The 25,768-nt window shown below is 41.7% G+C and overlaps 1 protein-coding gene across 4 annotated transcripts in view; it reads right to left on the bottom strand.

The window, feature by feature from the left end:
- LOC103176257 (catenin delta-2) overlaps positions 1-25,768 on the bottom strand; it is a 447,491-nt gene that overhangs the window by 278,800 nt on the left and 142,923 nt on the right. For all 4 annotated transcript variants that reach the window (XM_042331893.1, XM_042331892.1, XM_042331894.1 and 1 more), the window contains exon 2: positions 19,752-19,864. In XM_042331893.1, the coding sequence (XP_042187827.1) occupies positions 19,752-19,864 (113 nt within the window). The remainder of the gene's footprint in view (positions 1-19,751; positions 19,865-25,768) is intronic.

Raw genomic sequence — 25,768 nt, 5'->3', positions numbered from 1 at the left:
CTGAGGAAGCAATTGGGGCACAACAATTGATCCTAGCATCTCGGGTTAGAGAGAGGAGGATCAGCCAGAGCTCCAGCTCCTAATGACAACCCTCACTGTATGATCATTAGCTAAACACAAGGTCAGATTTGGTTGCAATTTCTCCCTCCCACCCACCCACCCCAAGTGGTCAAATAGTGTGCTGACATCACTGCCAATACTCCCATATGAAGACTGTCCATTTGGACAAGGTACCACCCAATAACCAAAATAACTGAACTGTGCTCTATCAGAAAGGAAGAGGGGAGAACATTGGAGAGAAATGCCCAAGTGGCCTTTCGTTTGTGTGCGAGTCCAAACATTGGGTGTTGACAGCTACCTCTCAAAGGGAAGGGTTCTCAGCCCATCTTCACCCTCCATGGTCACGTTCTAGGAGATGTCTTGAGAAAGCGCTCCAAGAAGAGCTCTGTATAATTACAAGTTGTTGGTGTCTTAAGAAAGAGGGAAGGAGTAGGTCCTGAGTCTCAGGTGCAGGGACAATTAATAAATCAGTTTAACCTACACTGCTAAAGTGACTGACCTCAGCTGACAGAAGGGTGGGGTGGGGGGGGTCGACGAATCTGGATCTCTCTCTCCTATGCCTCAGTGTTTACACTGAGCCATCTCTCTCACCTAACGTTCCAACATCTCTATTCCTATCCTTGACAAAAGGGAATGAGATTTCAACCATGTTGACAGATGTTACTGAAACACCATCTATCCAGTTACTGACTGCAATCGGGGCAACAAAGAATTAAAGAGAAAGTGAACAATGTTTTTAATTGGAAATGCAACACACAGAAGAGCAGAGGGCCTGGTATAGAGGATTAATGAGGAAGTTTATTGCAGAATAATGTGAGAATTCACAGCTCCACAACACGTATCCTCCATTTATCAACTTGTCCTCAGTAAACAAAAAACATCAGGAGTGATTTCAATGTAATGAGAATGATTTGGGGGCTGGGAAAAGCTTGGTTTGCAGTGGAATGTTAACCAGTAACTACTATAGTAGTGATTGCCATTTATTGTATTCCAGCATTTCATGACGTAAACTCCACTAAAAGATGTAGTGCTGCACTTTGAGCTGGAATATAGCATTAACAGCCGTGGTGCTACACTCCTCTTTGAGGTTCAAAAAGAGCTTGAACTGCATAACGGCTGGTAAATGTCCCGACAATGGGCTGTGTTTTCTGCAGGAATCAACAATAAGTTATGGTTACATAGCACCTTACACATAGTCAAAGTAATTCACAGGATTTTAGTGAGAACCTGAGGAAGGTGGGAGATTGTGTGGGAGATGACTAAAAAACAGGCACATTTTTAGAAAGGTTTTGTAAGGTTAAGTTTTTCTTTGCTCAGCCAGATGTCCAGCATCTTGTGGCAACCCATCACCATGCTTAGGAATATGCAAACTACCACAGAGGATTGACACGATTCGGACATTCTGTTGCCAAGCACTTCACCTTGGAGCCAGCTCAGCTCCAAGAAGATCCTGCTTAACTTCCCCCATCACCACTCCTCAGAGGATAGTCACCTGTTTGTCATTGGACATTTGGCAAGCATGGATTTGAGCCCTCACTTGGTGGATGGCAGACACCAGGAATTTCCTGCAAGGAGCACAGCACAGCTGGGCAATGCTAATTGTGAGAGGGACGCGGAAACCGTGTGTGAGCACCGGAAGATCCAATATCAGACTCCCAGCTCCACACAATGCTTTTTGTCCAGTTAATTTCTGGCGCTCAATGCTGGGAACACGGAAGCATGACTGGCCAGACAGCAATGCTCCCCCCTTGGTGGCCTTTGGATAAACGCAACCTTAATCCATACAAAAGAAGAAGAAAAAATAACTTCCCGTAAAATAAATTGCTCCCGTAATCCCCGAGAAAAGTAAAATGAAGGTACGGATTGCATTTCCCCAGTTTGAGCCAGAAGCAATCTAACTCCATTCAAAGCCACACTTCACTAACGGAGATGTTTTGATGCCTGATGTGGCAGAGCTGCTCCAGTCACACAGCTCTTTGGCTCAGTCTTTCCCCGCACTAAATGTAAACACAATTTGTTTTGCATCGTTGCCCAATTTCTCCTGGAAAAAAAATGATTTTCTAACTATGTTGACTCGTGTGTAATAAACAATCTGTCAGGTTAGTCGGTGTCGAACGATTCTTAAAACTGGTTTGCTGCAGTGACAGATTTATCACGCAATGTGGCTGGCAGACTGGAGCAGAGGTGCTGTCTGTTCTGTTAATGCAATGAGATGATATGTTTTAGCCGCTCGGGAATGGTGATGGCTACTCACTCTTTCTGCAGCAAAAAAGCAGCAAACAACATCACACAGCTCTAAATGATATCAAGTCCAGAGTTCATGATCAGCACTGAGCCAGCTGATCTTGAGGACGGTTGGGCCTGTTATAATTCACTGCATTTGAGAGAGCGGGGGGGTGGGGGGAGGCTAAGACACACTGTTTGCTAACAACTTGTAAACTTCTCTTTGCACTTAAAATGACATTTCCCACTGAATGTGGAACATTTGCTACCATTAGCAAACAATATGTATCCTATATCCTAGATATACATCCTACACATTTATGACAAAGGGAGGGTATAGAAGCAGTCAAGCTGATCACTCCCGATCACCGTCCAGTGATCGCTGCTGGAAATCTCCGCACATGATTTTGGTGAAGTGCAATCCATGATGGGAGACCTCGTGTTACGTTTGGGTACTGTTCCACAGGGGAGGGTTGCCCTTGTTGAGATAACCATTGTTCATGTATTAACATCAGCACTGAGTATCAGCAAACCACTCAACTATAGTGATCATCACAGCCGAGCCTGACCACCCCTCACCCAGCAGTCACACACTGCCCAGTAGAGGGTTCTGAAGAAGAATGAGAAGCAGCAACTTTGGCTGATTTCATCCTACCTACTAACCAGCATCAATTAAACCTCCTGATACAGCCCTGGCTGAGACCAGCAAACTCAGCATGTACCTGGATTCGAAACACCTAGCTCCTGGGGCACAAGCTACAGCTCTATCCATTACACCATCCGGGCTGTCCCTTGGTAACTAATTGTAGTGGAGAATATAAGCTTGTATTTGTGTGTCAGGGTGGTGGGGGAAGAGAGCTTCATTCACAGCAGCTCCTTCTGCTTCTCTTTCTCTCCTATGTGGAATTTCCCACCACAAACGTAGAAGTTCTCAATCACGGACCCGTTTCAATCCCATCGCTATTTTGATAAGTTTGGGGACTTGCTGACAAGACTTGTTCATCTCAGAATATTTGAAATCTTTTCAGAGAAACAAATTGCTGTTTTTTTCTTACCCAGCGATGCTGAAAAAACTAGGCACTGAACCAATGGACAGATACAGCCTTCAGTTTTTTGGATTCATGTTGATGCTAGTTGCTGAGGAATTCTTGAATTAATCAATAAACCAAAAGATTTGTAGACAATTCATTTTCCATAAAATTGGCCAACAGCGCAGTGACTACTGTACTTGTAAATAGGCTGGAATATTGATGGTTCATTTATCAAGTAGATTTAGCTCAGTCAACAAAGAGACTGACACTAACCACTTTATATGACTAAGGACATGGTGATAAATATTGTATCGCACTAGAATATGACAACATTACTTTATCTCACTTGGCACCAGCTGCACAAATAATTTTGAGTTCAAGATAACCAAAACAGGTTTATAGCTGGGTTTTATGTTTCTCTTTGTAAATTATTCTCCTCTTTCTGTCCTGGAAGTACTTGTTTGTGCTTTTATACCTATTCTGCAGGCATCAGTAGGCTACCAGTTCCTTACTGAAATGACCGTGCTTTATATGTGAGGATGGACAGCTAATGTTGGGCAGGCTAACTTAATAATAAAAATTCCTGTGCCAGCCAGTTAGCGAACAGCAGTGACCCACAAAGAGCCATGAAGGTGAATGACCAATTTTATTTGGGAAGTTGTTGGGATTGTTGGCCAGGGCACCAGGAGAAAGATCTTCTTTTTCGAATAATGCCATGGGATCTTTAACCTGAATAGGCAGACAGGACCTCGGTTTCACATCTCAAATGAAGGAATGCACCTTTAGGTGTCAAGGGTATCTGTAAAACATTTTCTCTTGGATAATACAATTGTTGATAGGCTAGTTGATAATAGTGTGGGTAGAGCCTGGCTGTGGAGGAAGGCAGTGGTGAGCTTGATAACCAGATTCATTCATTGGTTGCTTTGTTCTTTGATGAGCCAAAGCAAAGTTAGAGGTAGTGGCTCCAAATAGCAGTTGAACAAGAATCAATTTTGTGTAAGGAGATAAAGCGGTAATAGGGTAATAGCGGCGATTGGTAAACTCGGAGTAATAAGTCTTGCATTTGCTATAGCGCTTTTTACGTCTTCTCAAAGCGCTTCATGGAATATACTGTAAAGTGAATTGACTATATTTGTGGGCGAAACACGGTAGCCAAATTGCGCACAGCAGTAATCCAAAAACAGTCGTGGATTGAATTGACCAATTTATTATTTTTTACTTGAGGGATTATTATCAGGCATGTGGAGTAAGGAAACTTGCCCAAGGTTTCACCCTGCTGGGAATCGAACCCAGTTTGCGAAGCGAGTGCTCTAACCACTGAGATACAGGACTCCACAGTCAGTAAGTGAGACCATTCCAATAAAACGGCATCTGTTACCTCTGAACTCTTACCATCTGTGGCAGGAATCAGTACCTTCTGCACAACCAATTTAAAGAGTAAAGCAGAATACAACATTTAGTTACCATACACATACAGATAGGATGTTAAGAGTTAAAGCAACCTGGAAAATCCCTAACAAGACCTGTTTATAATTTAATTCTTGCAGGTTTCCGCTATGAAAAGTAACTGAGTAGAGAAAGTGGTTTATTTCACCCAATGAAAGAATAAATTTACAATTAACATTGTACATACTAATGATTAGCTGTGCCAGAAAAGAAAATTATACTGACAAAAAAGATTATTTCCCTCAGAACACATGAGATTTATTTTAATGAGCTCCAGTTCTTTAAGAGAGCAATTATGTTCCTAAACTTTACATGATGTTTCAATGTTTCAAGCACAAAATTGGAAGCTTTGAAAGTGTTATGTTCTCATCAAGGGCATCAGTCATTGGGATGTTCAATGGTAAGACCAAGACGAGAGCAAGCAGTGCAGCATACACTGCACAGTCTGACACACTGTAATAGTACATCAAGAAGCAATGACAATGTGCTCTTACCAAGAGCATTCTGTTTAAAAACATCTCTTCAGTTAGGTTTACTGAAATGTTATGAGAGTCATATCTATGATTATGGATCAATAATACCCCTGTTGTTAGAAGGAAGGTATTCTGTGGTCTAAAGGCTATTGATACAAACAAGCACAGAGCGAAAAAAATATGGAGAATCTGGGAGAGACAGATGGAAGGAATTGTAGAGAAACACACAGACAGATATATAATAGAACTGTTTCTTGTTGTATTTCTGCCCAGAAAATAATGCTGAGTTTGTAAAGTTATCATATCCATAACTTATTATCTGGTATAAACAGCAACACTGTCAATACATTGGATGTTGCAGAAGTTGTCTTTCAAATCCAGTGCTACTTTCTGTTATTTTGCTGAGTAAAACAACGCAACAGAGTATCACCAGAATGCTCAGCCAGATCATATCACAAGACAGGGTATCCACAGGAGATCTTAGTTTATATTGGATAGCAAGAGAAAGAACAGGTACATTCAACAGATCGCAAGAGAGGTTCGATGAAGAGACCTTTTGACCCATTTGATCTCATCCTTCCTGAATACCCGTTCTTCTATTACAGCATCAAGCTTTTTTTTAAAATGAGTCCTGCATCCTGGTTTCAACCACACTTCATGATAACCTGTTCCAGTTGTTAAATACTTCCTAGTGTCTTGTGAAATTTCCCTTTGCAATCTTCACCCTGTGACCTCTTGTTCTGCTGGCTTGATGCATAAAAAAGCAATCTCCTAGATATCCTGGTCGTAAGTACACCCTCAACTAAATTCGCCATAAAACAGCTCAACCTGTCATTCATTTGTGGAGGGACATTGTTGGCACAGATTAGGTGACTTGTTTGCTCACCTAACAAAACTCGATATACTTCAAAAAGTAACTAATTGGAGTCTAACTTACACCGATCACTAAAAAATTAACAATCTTTCATGAGGTCTCTATAATCAGACCCTCCCCCTCCCTTCCCCATTAGCAATCAGGGTAAGTTAACCCCCACTACACACACACACACGTTTGAAGTAATAAGACCCAATATCAAAATACAAGTTTTTTTATTATTTTTATAACTTGCATGTGCTACTTGTAGTATTGAACTGAACACTGCCATAATCACAATCAGTTGTGTCTGGCAGAGCTATCCTTCAACAGATTGTCTTCAATAATCCCCCGCTGAGTTCTACAGGAATCAGTGAGCTGGAGACCTTGAGCAGCAGCGTGATTTGCAGCCTATTTAAATCATGGAGCTGCTGTGCAAACAGATGTTTCAAAAAAGGAAACCGCAGGCTCAATGCCCCGGCTGCCAACACATTAGTGTTGTGTCTCTGGCCAGCACCTCAGTCACCCGGCCTTACACATCTCACAAACAGGAGGGGTGGGGTTGGCCTGTTTAAATAGCAGCTGCATTCTGCAAGGCAGCAGTGGTTTAATTATTGAATGAAGAGCCGCTACTGAACAAGCAATTAGATCGCACAATTTTAATATCACGTTTCCAACCACTTCCCTCATTTCCTTCCTAAGTGGCCAGTGTGAAGCACAACAAGTCATTCAGCAAACAATTTCCGATTGCTGCATCGTTTTTTGTTGTCTATTGCTGAGCTGTATATTTATTTCATTTTCAGATATTTCCTGAAAAAAGGATTTTTTTTATCAACGGACAGTATCAAAGCATTACGCCACACAAACGTGCTGATGCCAAAACCAAGCACAAGATGGAGCAGTTAACGTCTGTTTTTTTTAAACTGTGCTGTTTGTAGTGATTCGCTGTGAAAATCAAGATGAGATGAATGCTTAAGCAACGCAATCCGAAAGCAAATTGCTCTATAACCCAAGTGTCGAGGGAAGCGCTGAGGGGGTGGTTCAGCAGCACACTACACGGATTCACACTGCTGTAGTGGGAGTGTAGCGGGCGGTAATCAATTCGGGTTCCACTCAGATTCGTTCCCTTAAAAGTTATTCAGCTCTCCAATAGTCAGGTGACTGCCTCTTCACAATTGTATTCAAAAATTACACTCAGTGTCAGAGAGCAGTGAACATGCAGAGTTGCACCTACTCACATCTCTCCTCAACCTCTCGCTAATATAATTACAAGCAACTAATATAAATAAGGTGTTTCATTCTTTATTGCTTTCCTGCTAAAACCAATTACGCTTTGCTTCCAGCAGGATAAAAACTGATCTTGGACTTTCTTGTTAATATAACCAAGCAAACATGGCAACATCAAATATGCTGGGCCCTTCGGGATAATTGGGGAAGTGGGGAAGCTACAGCCTTCAGCTCTAATGTAGGAAGTATTGTGGTATTCTCCAGAGACATGCATGTAACTAATGGAGAATGTAATGAGTGTACATCTGACAACGGAAGTCCTGATGATTGATCCATAGAACCCTCAAGTGCTCTCCATGAGAGATAACAGAAACTGTCTAATGGGGAAGCTTTGAGAGGCTAATCGAAAGATTTGTGCAATGATCTGGGACTTTGGAGTGTCATGGAAAGTCATAAGGATCCGTTTGGCCAGATATGACCAGATGATGGGGGAGTATCTTGACATGCCATCCAGTGAACTTTCACAATTGATGCCTCGAGGATCTAAACATTGCTTCGAAAGTTCAGGGTCTCTGACTAAGAAGCTTGGTGTGAGTCAATGGCGGAGAAATAATTCTGGAGTTGCCAAGAGAAGCTGAGGTAGGAAAGGAGGTAGGAAAGGACATCAATCTGGGACTCTCTTCTGGAGCCCAAGCTTTTTATGTTGTATTGGGGAGCAGTGTTTTGCAGTCACTGTAAATGGTGAGACTACTATTTCAGCTGATGATTTTATATCTGTGAAGCTCCATTCTTTCTTCTCTCCTTAAGGTGCCACATTGTTTTTCCCACACGTATCACCCACAAAATATACATCAATTTACATTACAGTATATTCTATGAAGCGCTTTGAGACGGCTTGAAGACATGATAAGGCGCTATATCAAACGCAAGAATTATTATTATTTTTATATTATTGTTCTCAGGTTCCATTTGAAAGGCATTGTGGTGTCTTGTACCATGTGACTATTTATCAAGTACAAGCCTGCATGGTGATAGTTGGGAGTCCCACTTGTCTATTGAGGCTATTGCAGCAAAGCATGATCCTCTCCTCACCTGACACCCATACACATACACTTCCAGCACATCTACACTACATTCCAGAGAAGGAATCTTACCCTTCTCCAACCCTGGGGGACTGAGACCAGGGATCAAATCACCAAGCACATTGCACTAATACACACAAAGCTACAGCATGTTATCTTTCACGTGCTGTGCATAGCAATAGGAAACATGGTCTTTTATCATATTAAATAAAAATCTAACAGATTTGCATGTGAAATAATTGGCTGCGGATTGATGAATTGAGTTCTCCCGAACGTTTACCTATTTGCTCCACTTTTATGAAATTTGTGTGTTGTTCAAACAACCTTGTTTTTTTAAGACAACATCAGTCCAATGTAGCAGAAAATCTGAAAGGTTGAATTCCAGTTGTTAGGCGACTGCACTGTGCTTATACCAATTGGTGTCTATTTAGCTAATTATCTGAAATTTTCTCCATCAGCAGTTTTAGGCTGGTGAATACGTTGTTATAATTGATTTGCAGTTTCAGTTTTGGGGGGCAAATATTTTGAATAAACTTTCCTTCTGAAACAGCTGAGACTTTAGTAAAGTACAGGAGGTGGGCATTCTTTCTAAATTCAGGAGACAAAACAAGCTGTACAATGCAGAATAAGATGTATCCTTATTGGTAAAGTTGCTTGGGTATGAGAGTAACAGATGTGTGCCAGATTTCAAAACTGGGGACCATGTCACATTACTGAGTATGGAGCAATTGTCCTGGGAATCTATAACCAAATGAATATTTCTAAAGAATCCTTTTAAGGCTTCATTAGTTTAAGGCAAGAATCCCATTTTTTATTTCACTTTTGGGCGCTGACCCAATAAAATACAGTAGCAATGTAATACCTTCAGCCTGCCACCATCTATATCATGGTCAATGGTGCTTGATGGTCAACAAGCCTACTGGTTTCACTGTCTACCCCTTACTCCGCAAACCTTGAATGCAGAACAAACCTTGAAAACCTATCTGCAAATCACCAAATCACATGGGGTTGTCTGTACAAAGCTACTTGTGCAGCATGATATATATTTATGCCTCATAAAACTAAGAAAAGGTAGGTAGACATAATGGTAAGATGAAGCTATCTAAGGTGGTGCTATTGTTCTGTTGCTGATGTCTCTGTCTTAGCTGAATTTCCAGACATTCCTCATGAAAGCAGTGGAGACATCAGTAATGGTATTTTTTTCCCCAGATATAGAAAACAAGACAAGTCACTGCAATAGAACATTGACACCATAAAGAACAGCACAGACATCGCCTAGCTTACTGCAATCCATTCCCAAGTATATTGCTTTTAAACTGGATACTTTTTATAAAAGCAAGAAATTGGTTCTATTCATTATGTTGCTTGTTCAAAATGATGCACAAGTACGCTCCTTGTGATTTACCCTCTCTCCATATTTACCCAATTTGCAACTTACAAATTATGAGACACTGTCTGCACATAGATATCCGCGATTCTGTGCAGTTCCAAGGCACTGGATATTTATTGCCTTGGTACAAATTACAGTGGGTGAAATTTGTGATATTTCATAAGAGTTGATCACATCGAATGCATTATGAAATGCTGCAATTTTTACTCATTGCAATGTGTACCAAAGCAATACCATTCCAGACACCATCAATCTCAGTGGGAGATCATTGCTGCATCAATAAAGAGACAGGTTTGGAATAAGCAAGGACAAGGCTTTAAGAGAACATGGGCAGAATCCGCCTCCTACTTGCAATGAGGAGAGAGGAGACAGGCCGAGCAAGTACCCCCTATCCATATCCATGGTTCTCTTACGATTCCCAAAATATGTAGTGGGATGATGCAAACTGAAATACACTGCTTAAAAAAGTTAATCTTTGAATATAATTTTCGCTCAACCGTTGATGGTTTAATTAAGGCAAACAAACCAGAAAAGTCCCAGGGTTGATCCTAGGCTGTGCTGAGTCAACTAATCATGACCAGTGAGAAGGTAGGGCACGACAGACTGCAAGTGATGTCATGTGAATACTCGGTGGACTGGTGTCAGCTTATTTTTGAAGTGGTTGTTCATAGTTTCTCTGCCGGGTAGAAGGATTGGTACTTTCTCAATACAATTACTGATCAATATTCTGCTGACATGTGCAGTTTGTCTGAGCAGTAATATCCTATTTAGATGGTCTCAGTTCACTGGATATCCAGACACTATTTAAGACAGCAATGTCGGACAACATTTTCAAGTTGCCCAACTCTTATCTACATGAATAAATAGATGTAATTTTAAATTAGGTGTGACTGATGCAACACACACTCAAATCATTACAACTTGTCAGAAATTGACATGATATTTTTCCTCCCTCTTTCTGTGTCTGTTTTACTGAATGCTGGTAATGAACTGCATTTTCAATCAGTGAAGCTGCCCAACTCAGCACAGTAAAAGGGGTGCGTGGCCTCACTGGGTGTTCTCACCCGACATGGCTCAGCTCTGCTACTCTGAAAACACAAGTTCAGGCAGTGTTCGTGAGAGGCATTTTTGCTCCAGCATTAACTTTTCCAATGTCATCTTGTAAAAGATTTATGTGAATTTTGTTTTTTCCACCTCCTTTTTTTACAGGACACTTTGCTGTTCCTTTGGCCCAATGGATACATAATAACAATCCTTGCATTTGATATACACCTTTTACATAGCGAGGACATCTCAAAACACTTTATAGGATTAACTGTGAAGTGTAGTGACTGTGTATTTTGTTGATGACAGCCTATTTGCGCACAGCAATGTCCTGATGACAGTCATGAAGTGAATAACCAATAATTAAGTGAGGGATTGTTGGCAAGGGCACCAGGGGAAAGTAGCTTCTCTTTTTGACTGGACATCACTGTGTACTTAATGTCCAACCTTGGTTTAACATCTCATCCAAAGGATGGCACCTCCAACAATGCAAATCATCCCCAATACTGCAATGAAAGGTCAGCCGAAACTAAGTGAGTTCCAAATGGGGCTAAATATTGGGAATGGCATCGCTCTTGACCTCTGCTGCTGCTTTTTTCTAAAGCTGTTTGGAAGAGACAGACCCCTTTTGGGCCACACACCTCAGATTCCACACCCCTTTCTCTTGACAATGACAAACATAGTATCAGAGTAACCAAATAAGACATTGACATGTCATCGGTCCATTCAGCCAACTTCCCACTAGATTCCTTTGATATCCATCTCTAAATTTAATATCCCTGAATCCTTTCAGTTGACATGAACTTGTCTGGCTCCTTTTTGAAGCGCTTTGTTAATTTCCTGCTCCACCACTTGTGCTGGCAGTCTCTTGCCTGTCACCTGAGATGAAAAATTGCAGGTGCGGACCCCACTGGCCTGAGGCTCCTACACATTGTGTTAGCTGAAAGCGTAGATATGTTAGATATCTGCAGCAGCAGGTGAGATCAAGGACAGGATTCACTAGTCTTGTCATTAGCTCTGGCCATTTACCAGTCTGGAAAAGTGTCTTGAATGACTCACTATGGGATCACAGTGGCTTTTATTATCTGAAGCCTCAGATGCTCCATAAACTTCAAAGGAGTTCTGAGAAATAGAACTTGTAGAGTGACTAAGAATTTACATTCCTAGCAGGTGGTAGAGAAAACTGTGTTGAAGCTACTGTTTTGGGTCAACATATTTAGTTGCTGTTGCTGGCTCGGTCCCGGGATCCATTACTGTAAAGCGCTCTGAGACGCCGTCCGGCGTGGAGGGCACTATATAAATGCAAGTTGTTTTTTTTGGTCACATAGACTAATCTTTTGTTCTTTTGTTAAAGGGCGGTGTCTTTATGAAAACAAAAGGATTCGGCAAACCTGATAACGTTGACATTGTCAATGTAGGGCATTGTCAATGTTACTACTATATCATTGTCACAGACATTGCCAAACATTGGCATCAACAAAAAAAAACCTCAAGATGTGATTGAATATACTGTTGTTTACCTTTGTGTATTACTCCCCACTACAAACTGATACTAAAGCAGTTTTGTAGCTGTTATGAACAAAAATGTTGCTGATAACAGGGACGAGTGACACAGCGGCACAGCATATTGGCGTTCCAACGTGCTACGCTGTGCCATTTCAGAGTCCACAAACTTTACTGTGTTATGGACAGGAGGAGGAGGAAGGGAGAAACAGCAAAGCATTTCTATTTTCGAGAGAGGAGTAAGCATCCCCTACTATTAAAGCAAAGAGCAAGTATGTTAAGTTCTTCTTGGATGCAATATGTTAATATTAATAATCCTTACATTTGGTATAGTTTCTTTCACATCAGGAGGACGTCCCAAAGCGAATCACAGTATATACTGTAAAGTGGATTGATTGACTGTGTGTTTTGTGGGCAAACATGGCAGCCAATTTGCACATAGGCATCCCGATAAACAGCCATGAAGTGAATGATCAATTTTATTTGGGAGATTGTTCTCTTTTCAAATAGTGCTATGGGATCTTTAATGTCCACTTCAAGAGGTCGACAGGACCTCGGTTTAAATATCTCATCTGAAGGACGGCACCTCTAACAATGCAGCACACCTCCAGCAATGCATTTGATTGTCAGTCAAGTATGTATGAATTCAAAGTCCCAAATTGGGGCTTGAACTTGCATTGTAAAGTTGACAAAATAACTTGCACTCAATGCCACAGTGGATCTGACCAAGGTATCTGTTTCAAACTATCTGCCTGGTCATGTGCCAACATGTTCTTGTTGCATCCTAGCTTCTGACCGGTGGAAAAGAATCGGAAGGCACTAGAACATTATCCAAAGGTCATGTTAACAGCCCTAATGTTAAAGCACTGATATGAATGGCAGGACTTATTTCAGAGGTAAATGACACCAACAAAAAGTATTTTTTGTTTCAGCAGAACAAAGTGTCTGGGATTATTCCTTTTTGTTGNAAAAAAATGGAGTGGGGTAAAGTATTGATGTATGGGGGAATTGAATTATAAGACTGTGCTTTTAGGACTTAGCATTTTGATTCCTTAAGCTGTAGGAGCAGTGTTTGAAAACCTGAAGCTGCACTTGATTACACCGACTGAAATCTAACTCAAATCGAACAAGGCAAAAGCTGAACGAGCTAGTTTTGAATTCATTTGCACTTCAAAACAAGTCAGGAGCTCATCCTGGGAAAGGGTGGGTTTTGAAAGGCTAAAGAGGCCTTCCACCATTCAGAGGATAACACAGCCATAGTGTAGCTACTGCTGAGCAGGTGCTGAGGCCAGGAAGCTTTCCATCCACATCACATTATTCTAGACCTTTTCTGGCCTATAACCTGACCTCGAACATCTCCATTTGTGTATCGGATCACATCACTGTGATGTGGCTCCTTATTACACACGACTATGAGATTCTGAACTCGATAAACTGAGACAAAGCAATTAAAAATAAAGATGACAAGGTGCTGAAGCTTTTTTAAAAAAAATAACATTAATTAGTTGTAGTTTCCTAAATTTGTCCCTGAACGCAAGACGGCTTCTTAAACCACGGTTGGCAGGTGAAAAGAACGTTGGGATTCAGTGTGTTTGTTTGTGAGGGGGCGCACAGCTCAGTGGAGAAGAAATAGATCATTATTAGTAGCTCCACTCTTCATATCTGCCTGACACAGAAAGAAGCACTGTCCGCCAGGAAAACAACATTTAAGAGAATTCATTCAATGGATAATGTGGCTTTGTGTTTAATTAACTTTTTAGTTTATTAGCTATGGGTCCCTTGTACTTAAAAAAATACACACAAAATGCAGCATTCTTTGTTTTTTTGGCAATATTTTAAAACTAAAAATAATACTTTGTTTGATACAATGCCTTTCATGTCAGGAGGACGTGTCAAATTGCTTCACATGATATACTGTAAAGTGCAGTGACTGTATTTCTAAAGCAACCAATTTGCACACAGCAAAGTTTCCACAAACAGGCATGAAGTGAGTGACCAATTTTATTTGAGGGACTGTTGGCCAGAACACGTGGAGAAACTCTTTTCAAGTAGTACTGTGGGATCTTTAATGTCCACACGAATAGACAGATTGGACCACAGTTTAACCTCTCAAAAGACAGCACCTTCAACAATGCAATGCTCTTTGCTGTGGCAGCCCAGCCCTATGTACTCTGACTTCACTCCCCATTCCTACTCCAGCTAATGCTGTGCCCTCTCCTCTTTACTCCCTCTACCCAACTAACTAAACTGGAAGAAACTTGATACTACTGTCACTGGAAAACAATTTGCGAGAGGTAAACATCTTCCTTTGTATTCCATTTAGACCATTTATTTGTTCTGTGAATTAGGATATCAGATGCTGATAGTGAATCCTCTGGATAGCAATCGTAAGTGTGATCCCTGGCTGAATTTCCCCTCCCTGACCCGGGGGTGCTGACACAGCAATCCAGATTCAGTGATGCTGACCCAGGGGTGCTAACCCTGATAACATTGACTAACTCAATTATTGACCAGGATTCAACCATTCAACCTTCCTGTATGTAAGGCCTCGGACTATCCCCAGCAGTGGCTTTACCCACTCAATGTTTAGGAGAGCCTGACTACTACCAAACCACTGATATCAACCTGTCGATACACAAAGGAAAATCATGCCTGATGTATGAACACACATGCACCTACCCTTTGTACTATGCTTGGAAGCGACTTACTGGGATAGGTAGAAAATTACGCCTTAATCATTTAAAATCCTAAGGAAAATGCTCTTTATAGGCAAGGGCAAAATTAGAAGCATGACTGAGTACACGTCACTGATATGGACAGATGACGTTTGCTTTTATTTCTAAATAGAACATTAGTAAAGCACCCATTCAAGTTGTCTACCATTTACTGATGGGCCTGTGGTCTTCAGTTCTCAAAGAGCCAGAGATTTCAATGGATTCACGCAAACCTTTGATCAGTTTCATTTCATCCTTGCAGTTCACTGTGTCTTCTCTTCACATTACACAGCCTCAAGCACTGGGGAACGTCCTGAATTGCAGCTAAAAATACATGTGCTTTGCACTGCACTTAAGGAACTTGTTGGCAGATTGTGTCTTTTCAGCGCTGTGATGTGGAACAGTTGTGGACCTCAGACAGTATTCATTAGCCCAGAGGGTTGTTACAGAAAACTCTGCCCATGGGACAGAGGAACTGAGCATCTGGATAAATATGAACTGACCAGAGAGAATCAACATTTTTTTTAAGAAAGGTACATCATGTCTGATTAACCTAACCTGTGGCTTTGGATAAAGGAAGATCAATGGATGGAATTTACATGGATTTTTTTTCATGAATAATTCTTACATGAATTTTTGGAAAGCATTTGATAAGGTGCCATATTAAGTTAAGATGCATGAAATTGGAATCTTGTGGCAAGAAAATGCTGCACCTGTACTTTCAAGTCACTAGTACTATTTCTAGATCACTAGTGCCATACCTAAATCACTGACACTATTTCTAAATAATTTGTGCTACTCCGCAAGCAATAATATCACTCCAGATCATTAGTACCATTTATCACTGCCGCCTAAGAAACCGCAGGACAGAGCTGAATGAGGCGCTCCTGTCCTTGTATTTCCCTTGTTCAATTCATACATTTATCCTTTATTCGTTTAAAGATTTGATTCCCCTCCCCCAGTATCAAAAAATAAATTTTGCATTTGTGAATATCCTAGTACAAATACATGCTGATTTAACTAGTTCCTGGGGACATTGTCAACAGCTCTGGGTTAGCATCCCTGGGTTAGGGAGGGGAAATTCAGCCAGGGATCAAATTTCTGACTGCTAGTCAGAGACCCATGCCATAAAACACACATGTTGGTACACACACATTAATATTGGTTGCAGACAGGAATGAGTTTAGCTGTCATGCCCCTTCAATCTAATAGCATGCTCACAGTCACTGTCCATTGCACACTGGCTAATTGGACGAGATACTGTGTGACAGTTGATGCCTGGGAAAACGCAGTCATTGTCATTATCTCGAGAGAGAGAAAAGATTTTTTTTCGGTGGGGCGGGGGGGGATAATGTAAAGAGAATTGAGAAATAAGAAAAAGTAGTCCAGAAATGCATGCAGTGGATAGTGCTGCTGTGAAAGGAAAACCCACTGCAGAGTATTCACGGTTTGTTCTTAATCATTAGGAAGCAATGAAACAAGTTAAAATGCCAATAAGTTGAGGTCACTGAGCAGGTGGTAAAACTCCCACAGATTCTGCAGGTTATATTGTATAGTAACTCTTGATATAATAATAATAATCCTTGCATTTGATATAGCGCTTTTCACGTCTTCTAGATGTCTCAAAGCGCTTCACACAATATACTGTAAAGTGAATTGACTGTATATTTGTGGGCAAACGCGGCAGCCAATTGTGCACAGCAATGTCCCACAAACAGTCGTAGATTGAAAATGACCAATTTATTATTTTGGGGGGTTTTTGGAGGGATTATTATTATTAGGCTCTGTGTGGAGTAAGGAAACTTGCCCAAGGTTTCGCCCTCTGCCTGGAATTGAACTCAGGTCTCTCACTTGCAAAGCGAGTGCTCTAACCACTGAGCTACAGGACTCCATACTCTCCAAGGCACCAGCAGGAGATATATTAATAACACACAGTTAACACTGGACATCATAGTTTGTCCAATTAAAACTTGGTAATGGAATCTGGCAGTATTACATTAACTGGAGAGGTCAATGGAAAGGCGGTAATGAAATGAGCTAGAAATGTACCTTGGCTAGTGCAGGAAACCAACATGCAAATTAGCTAAATGTAGGTTTAGTTTTTTCATTTTGATTTCAAATAAATCCTATCTCTGGACAGTAAAATGTCAGAAGACAATTCACAGATAGGTAATGTGAGCTTTGCGAAGCAGGTAGAAGGGATTTCTGCTGAATGCTGATGTGAACTGCAAAGCCCCATCTATCCGGACCACATCTGTGAAGCTGCCAAAGATTGCACTAGGGAGTTCAGACAAACATTGTGGTGTTGCCCACTTTACATGCACTGTGTCACTGTATCATACGTATCATTACAACAATCATTTAGTTTGTTTCTAGTTATTCTCTATTGTGAAGCACTTTAATATCTTTAATTTGAAAGGTGTATGTAAATGTAAGCTGCTGGTATGTCTATTGCTGGATTGATCATTGCATTCTGTGTAATGAACTTGGTGACAGGCATCAATAGGATCTTACTGCAAAGTGGGATGATTTTAGACCACGGAAAGACTCTGCTAATCTTTCTGGATCTTACACGCCAGCGACCCTATTGAAAACGTAATCCTACGACTTTAGTCAACAGCAAAAATCGAGAATCATGTTACTGTCCCAAGTGTGCATTCGTGCCAACAAGCACGTGCGAGCAGTAAGGAATCATCTTTTTAAAAACAATTTGGACAGGTGAGGTAAATTGTCAGTGATACAATCTCACCACTCACTGCCATTTGAAAGTACCACTTGGGTCACTCCCACTTGAAACTCTGCGCTCCAGGGAGATGCCGTAAGCAGTGCCACTGAAGCCATGTGAATCTTATTATGAGTTTCACTACTATTAGTGCACAATGAAGGAGTTAAAAGGAAGTGACACAATGAGGCTGGTCTGGGCTACCTGGGCTTGCTATCATCAGTGTGTGGTGAAAATGTGGCTTGTGATTGATAATTATCGCACTTTTCTTGTGTTTTCCAAGCAACTTTGGAAACTCAAGAGCAGAAGAGTAATAATGAACTACATGATAACAGCAATGCATTAGCGCCTGTACAGTTGCCACGGGGAAAACATTTAGAGTTGACGGTTTCATTTACTGCTATTTATAGTCATTGGTAAAACAGACAGCAAAAACTTTGGCCTCCAGGGAGTTCCAAGCCTTCATTTGAAAGCTACAAACTTAATAGATGAGAATGTTTTTCAGTAATTTCCAACCGGAGACAGGTCTCACATGATAAAACTCCTGTTCAGGAAACTAAAAAGCAACACTTTGAAAAGCAAACAAACAGGAAAGTACAACCCAGCCAACAATGAGCTCCTGTTTTAGCTGTTCGATGATTGAAGTAATGTCCTGGACAAAAGAAATAGGTTTACAATGATCAAGCTTAAAACAAGCTTATTCTCCCAGGTGGAGTCACAGTATTGAAACGACTGGAAGTACATTGCACTTATAAAGAACTGCAAAGTCACCCAGTGGTTTCTGGAAATATAAAATATCTGTGACAAATCAGTTCTTGGTAATACAATTCTGCTTTGATCCACTGTATTCTTCTACACCTATGTCCTGGATTTCCCATTGGCACTAACAGTATTTGCACAGAGACTTGAATTGCCTCCCTTCCTCTCCCCCCACCTCCACACACACACAATACTAGGAAGTTAGCAGTGTGCTGTGGGGAGTCAATGTGCCAGTGAGCATCAGGGGAGGCTCGCACAGGGAGAATATTCCACACATTCTTTCTCTCTGTCACTAAGTGCCAGCTAAAACAAAACAAAAACAAATATCAACATTTGAGGGGGGAGAAGAAACAAAAAAATTATATCAAACCAGAAGGTTTGCACTACATGCCCAATTCACTTTCTTCCCCTTTAAATGTAGGTGGTAAAGTCTGCAAAATAGCAGGACAGGCTCCTTGTCCATTATTTAAATTGGACGGTAACTCTGAACTGATGTGGTGGCATACAAGCAATGCCCGCTGCTAGCAAAAAGAGAGATTTGATCTGTTGTGTTTTCACCTGTCACTTTAATGAATACATCTTTTCATCAAGGCCAATACTAAAAGCACCCTTCCAGCATAAAGGTCATTCTCCCAATAGAATTCATGAGTATCAGTAATGCACAGGATGCGTACAGTGTAAATACACAAACGTTTTAGCAATGTCCAAATGCATTATCTGTCAGGATGGTGTGAGCTCCAGTAAGCCACGGACTATTGACTAGTCAGGAAAGGGGTCACTCAACCAATGAGCTCTGCTCTGTGGGGAACAACGTACTGCGCACTGTGATGGCAGCAACACTTCGATCTTACACATCCCTGCGGAAGTGGTTTCAAGGATGTGAGTTCACGCTCTCGACTCTGTGTCCCCAGAGGAAGGCTGAGTATCACCACAGCTCTATTTCACCTGCAGATATTCAGAAAGCTCTGTGAACCACTGTCTCTTTCCTGTGTGCCCGCTTGTGAAATGACATAGCCAAACATAACAGGTCAGAGAAAACAACTCAACAGAAGAAGCACCAAACACTGTTTTGGACAGCGTGAAACAAACACATTTAGAAAGCATAATGTTTTGCAGATCAACACTCTTTTTCTACCCCTCCTTCTTTCACTTTGGGGTGCTTTCAAAGCTTGATATACAAGTACACTGCATTTCGAGTGGGTAGTGAAAAGATTGAGTTTGTACCTAATGCTGCTCATGCTGCCAGTGTCGGATCCAAGCTTGCATCTCTCCAACTGGCTGGCAACAATCTGGCGCTCTGCCTCCAGCTCTCGCGTTAGTCTTTCAAACTGCAGCTCCTGCACCATGGAAAGAAAGAGAAAGAACATATGAGAAAGGGACGATCAGGGGGGAAAACGTGTCTGTCTCCAGCAATTCTTCCTTTGCATTGCTGTCAGGTGGTGTCACAAGGGCAGCAAACAGAAGTTGTGTTGATAAAAAGGCAGTTTAAGCAGGGGCGAAAAAAATCAATAGACACAGTTGTATTTAGAAAGGTTTATTTTCCTTCTGCCTTTCACTAGCGAATAGTCTGACATAATTGTGTTTCTCCAGTGCTTCCAAAGAGCTCATGGCTTCATCTTTGGGGCAGGCTCAGTGTGGAAGTGACACAAACACTAAGTCTATAAATGGAATAAGCCAACAAATGTTTGCACACTGTTCCAGCACTGTCTTGTCAACCTCCTGTGCTGTTTTGATTTAACTGGCAACAAGACATCGCTCTCTCACCCATCAGGAAATGAGTCACTTACCTTCTGGTTGCTCAGTTTGTTCAAACTCTTTTATGTTAGTCAATTGTTTTCCAAATTGAAAAGAACACAAAAGTAATAAAAGTTTATGGGGATAAGGAGGACTGGAGCAGAGAAGGTCGAGGGGTGACGTGATAGAGGTGTTTAAGTTAATGAAAAACTTTGAGAGCATTAATCACGAAAAAAAACTCTTTCTGTTGGTAGGGGATTTGAGGTCAAGAGGGCATGAATTCAAGATTGTGACTAAGGGAATAAAAGCAGAGGTTCAGAAGAACTCTCTTCCCAGAGGTTTGTTAGTGTAAGCAATGATTTGAAAGTGGTGCCTACTGGAGCTAAGTCAATTGGGGGCATTTAGGCAATAAATTGACAAGCACATGGAGAGACAAGGATTAAGATGGATTCCTTCTTGAAGGAACAAACAGACAGAAAACTGGGTTGAATGGCCTCCTACTGTGTTGTACTTTTCTGTTTTTCTATGGAAGCCTAAAGCTACATGCTGGACCCAAAACAACTGCCTTCACCAAAAGATATACTATACTCAGCAACAATCTCGAAAACAACTGCACACGCGCAAGTGCTGATCTGTGTGAAAGCTCTCAAGATTATTTGTCTATCAAGGTTCCTCTGATGGCTGTGTGTTTATCCAATGTGTGGCTGACCGCAACAGTCCCAGGTTTCTATCCTAGGTCTGTGCTGAATTCATTGATGTAAGAAGAGGTCTGTGTGCTGTTAGGCAGACAGTAATGCACAATGTAGGCCCCCAGGGTGGGGAACCGGAAAATACAGTTTAAAAAATAATGAATGAAAGCAACTTAAATTACAGCTTTTTTATATAAAGCATATTTTCTGTTCACCCTTGAACTTATGTAATAGCATATGGATTACCTTATTTCCTGTCAATCAGATGCTAATGTTTTCTGGAAATAGGTGACCATCCTGATTCTCATTCTTTCAATGAACTCCAGCCAATATACATCAACCAGTGCTGGCAATGACAATCCCCCATCAACACATCAAAAGGAACCAGATCTCAATAAAACTCCCCTATAAACTTCACACCCTCACCATTAAACCTGATCACTATCCCCAAAGCGACTTCAAGTCCATAATCTCACCAGGTTATCCAGCTCAGTTTGGAGCACTCCAGCTTCCTTTCTGGTTTAATATGTCATAATAATAATAAAAATAATCTTTACATTTGATGTAGCATCATATATCTTTACATTTGATCATCACATCATTGAGATGTCTCAAAGTGCTTCATATATACAGATATACTGTAAATTGAATTGACCCTGTATTTTGTGGCCAGACCTCAGCAGCCAATTGCGCACAGCAGTGTCCCACAAACAGTCGTGGATTGAGTAATCAAAGTAAAATGAAATTAAAGCATCTTAAATTAGAGCTTATAAAACAAAAGCATGTTGATACCACACTGGTCAACAGCACATTGCTGCCAAGTGTTATGTTCTCACAACTCAAAATGTAGAAATTACTATTTTATTCTCAGCTCTCAAAACACACTGCAACCAAAAACTCCTCCTAGTTAGCTCCCCCCCACCCCCGCATCCTGGTTTATACTTCCTCACCCCCTTTCATTGGCTCCCAGTTAATTGGTCATTTCTTCTTAAAAGGTATCCAACACCAAGGAGTGGATGGGACACAGGTTCATATCTGTGTTGTGAGCTAACAGTCTCAGTGGCAAGAAAGCAGAGGGAAGAAAAGCCTCCGATGCATCAGTATGTAGACCCTCTCACCAACCTGTAGCATGTGACTGAGGGGTCGCAGATGAGGATGTTAGGCCACTTCTCTTTTTACAGTCTCTTTCTTGTTGAATCCCATCTGTTTCCTGTATAATTGATTATTGGAATATCCCCCAGATGGAATATGTTATGCTAACAAGGAAGACAAACAGACCATTTGTTGGGGATTTTTTGGGGGGTGGAAGGAGGGTTGGGTTATACAATATCTATTTGCTATCTATTTTGCTTGGTCAGCTGGGTGTCTGATACAGACAGAAACCAATCACCATGCTTAGCTAAGAGTATCCAAACCAGACTGAGAATTCCATGTATGCATAGAAATTTCCCTGTGTTTCGAATAGAGTACACATTCTCTCCCTGGAGGGATGCATCTTGCTTACCTAATTCTGAAATTTGTCAGGTGCAGCTTGGCAAGAGATCAGGCTTATGGAACCCTAGTGTGTGTGTTGGGGTACTGCTGGAATCTAACCATCCAAACACGCTTGTCATTGAGAGCATTGTGTGGTAAGCTTTCACGGCTTGTCCAGCTGGTACCTGTTAGGGCGTTGGGACAGAATGGGAACATTCCTTGTCCCAGGGACCACGCTTCCCCCCCAAATCCCACCACTGAACTCAGCTGGTTGGTCTATCATCAGCACTGTCTTGGGAGTACAGTGAACCCACCGAGCTCAGGACAACTGAGATCGTCACAGAGTGTAGACTCAATTTCAACATTCCAATCCCAAGCATGTCATCTTGGAGCCAGCTCAGCTTCAAGGAGACCACGCTTACCTCCCATCCCCCCCACTAGGAAGAGTCCCATAGCTTAATGGTTAGTTCACTCATCTAGCAAGTGAGAGGCTCGGGTTCAATCCCCTTTATTATGCAAGTTTCCTTTCACCACACATTTCTGTTTACCTAGAAGTGAGTAGGAACCCGGTTGTTAGTTGGCTATAATGGGGTTCCTCTGTGCCAGGAAGACATTGGTGAAGATCAGTGGGATCCCCGAGAGTCCCACTCTGCATAATACCACCCTCAGCAAGAACTCTGCACTGCCTCTGCTAAACAAACAGATTGCAGTGCATTCTACTCAAGGTACTCAAGGCTGAGCATCTTTGCAAGATAATAAAATATTCAACCACTATTTAGTTAAAAATAAAATTGCTCAATTCATCTCTGAAATTTCTGGTAATATAAAAACAATTATGAACCTAATCAAAAAAAAAGCAATATAAGGTGACCTTGGTTGCCCTGGGCTCCAGACATAAGACACTAAAAGCATATGTCAGTACTTGTTAGATTTGTATACACTTCTGAAGATTCAGGAACCATCAAATTAGAGTTCCTAGGGGAATCTTGAACGAATTACACAACAGATCAAGGTCTGACAGGCATTTTCTTCAACCCTGAAGGAGCACAATTTGGACATAAACGACTGCCATCTGCCATGGTCAAGGCCACGATAATGGAAGTGATATGAAGAGAATGAGCTGAGGTGCTGGCTCAAATCAGTGAAATAAATACAAAGTGGAGCACTTGATGCACCATATGTCTGTCATAGCCTGAGAATGCTTGTGGAGTGATGGAATTCTTCTCTTCCACTAGCGACAGGTCATTTTATGGCTGTTTACAGAAGCTCTGTAAAGCTTGATTTCTTCTCACTTGTTCAACAATAATAAAATAATATTTGTATAGCACCTTTCACATTGTGCACACCCAAGGTGCTGCACAATCAGTGTTTCGGACCCGAGCTGGGGGTCGGGATCGGGGAGGGCAGGGGGGCTGGGGGAAGGAGAGTGACCGAAGGCATGGTCAATGAGGAAGGTCTTGAAGCAGGCGAGGCGGAGGGACCGCGGAATGGAGTTCCAGAGGGTGGGGGCAGAGTCACTGAAGGCAAGGCAGGGGACGTAAAGCAGGCTGGAGCCCACTGAACGGAGGGAACAGGCAAGTTGGCAGGGGGTTAGGATGTCAACTTGGCCGTGAAACCTTCAATAACGCATTGGGAATATCATTGGGTGGACCACCACAGGTCAGACAACTTTTCCCTATCAGCTGACTGAGTTTCTGTTTTGCCTCAGCAGAAGCTGTGAATACCATTGTACACTGATACTCGGGTGATACTGGTTCAACAGTGCTAATATATTGTAAGACATGTTGTTTGATACAGTGTAATTTTTGCAGGAGCATAATTCCTCTTGTCTCACTGAGAAAATCAGCCTTGTTGTTCTCCTCTACTCTATCTCTGGGGCCTGGATAGCCCCAAACATGTTGCAGCGACCAGAATTACACGAGCAATCCTGGGTGTACTCTGAGCTTGAACATGGCTTCTGCGTCCCCTGAATTCAACTCATTTAGGAATGTAATAATATTAATCCTTGCATTTGGTATAGCGCCTTTCACATCGGAAGAACATCCCAAAGCACTTCACAGGATTTACTGTGAAGTGGGATGACTTTTACCTGCAGCCAAGCATTCGGTTTGCCTTGTTTATTGCTGCCTCATGTTGCTTTAATGTGGTGAGCAATGGGTTAATGAAATGAACCTTGCCAGAAAACTATTGCATCTCTGCTTCTGTGACGTTACTCAGGGCATAAGTAGCAGAAGCATCGAGAGAATGTGTTTCTGTATGCCCTGGATCATGCTTGTGAATCAGTGAAAGAACTGGATTTCCCATCTGAATTGTTCAAAGAAAAGCCCAGTGAGTGAAGCAGCTATTTGAGTAAGAGGGAGAAGATGAGCCGAGGCAGAATCCCAAAGAGAAATTCAAAGTCGACATTGATATTCTGCTCAATACAATGGTGTGATTTCATGAGCACTATCAACAACTTTCAAAGTTTCGGCAAACTTTTTCAATTCTCTTTAACATCAAAGCCCTTGCCAAGATTTCGGGTGAACTGAGAGGCTGATTGATACAAAAATGCAAAATTGGATAAAATTTGGGGTGGAAAAGCTCAAGCAACAAGTTCCAGCATTTCTCGCACCGGAAGCTCTTGCGAGAGAGGTTGTGGCCGACAGTCTGTGCTGGAAACCGGAAGTAACATTGGTGGTGACCTGATGACCTGCAAGTAAGACGAATGGCCATTGTTTTATGGACCTCATAATGTGGAATCGAATTTTATGAACCAGTCACTGGGGAGAGGGAGTTATCCCACTTAGTTATCCCACGTAAGCCAAAGCCCTAACGTGTAGGGTGGTCCTAGCTGGACAAGCAGCGGGAAAGCTTGCCAGACAGCAATATCAATGGCAAGCTATGCGTCTTTAGCTGGTTAGACTCCAGCAGTACCCGAGCGCACAAGCCTTGGCTCTTGCCAACCTGCGCCTAATACTTTCCGGATTGCTCATTCCATTCCAACATCTATCTCTGGAATTTCCATGTGTAGGTGGGATGAATGGAATTCTCAATTTGGTTTGGATACTCTTAAGCTGGTGATGGGTTTCCACATGTGCCAGAGCCCCGACTGACCAAAAAAGAACCCCCACTCTACCACATCACCTCTTACGTGCTTTGAATCTACTAAAGGTCTATGGATCAACTGTGGTCTCCATTAACCGTGGATGGTAATGTTCAGCGGAGTTGTTTCACTGAAGAACTTGACTGAAAAAAGTCCAAAATTCATCTCTTCAAAGTACTGATTAAACAGAATTAAAACCATTCTGTTTCCAAACTCAAATGTTTGTTTGTTTGTTTGTTTGTTATTAATTATAATTGGAGTCC

Source organism: Callorhinchus milii, unplaced genomic scaffold (assembly GCF_018977255.1).
Source record: "Callorhinchus milii isolate IMCB2004 unplaced genomic scaffold, IMCB_Cmil_1.0 Scaffold2, whole genome shotgun sequence".
NCBI classification, from domain to species: Eukaryota; Metazoa; Chordata; class Chondrichthyes; order Chimaeriformes; family Callorhinchidae; genus Callorhinchus; species Callorhinchus milii.
This window is presented reverse-complemented; position numbering and strand designations above follow the sequence as displayed.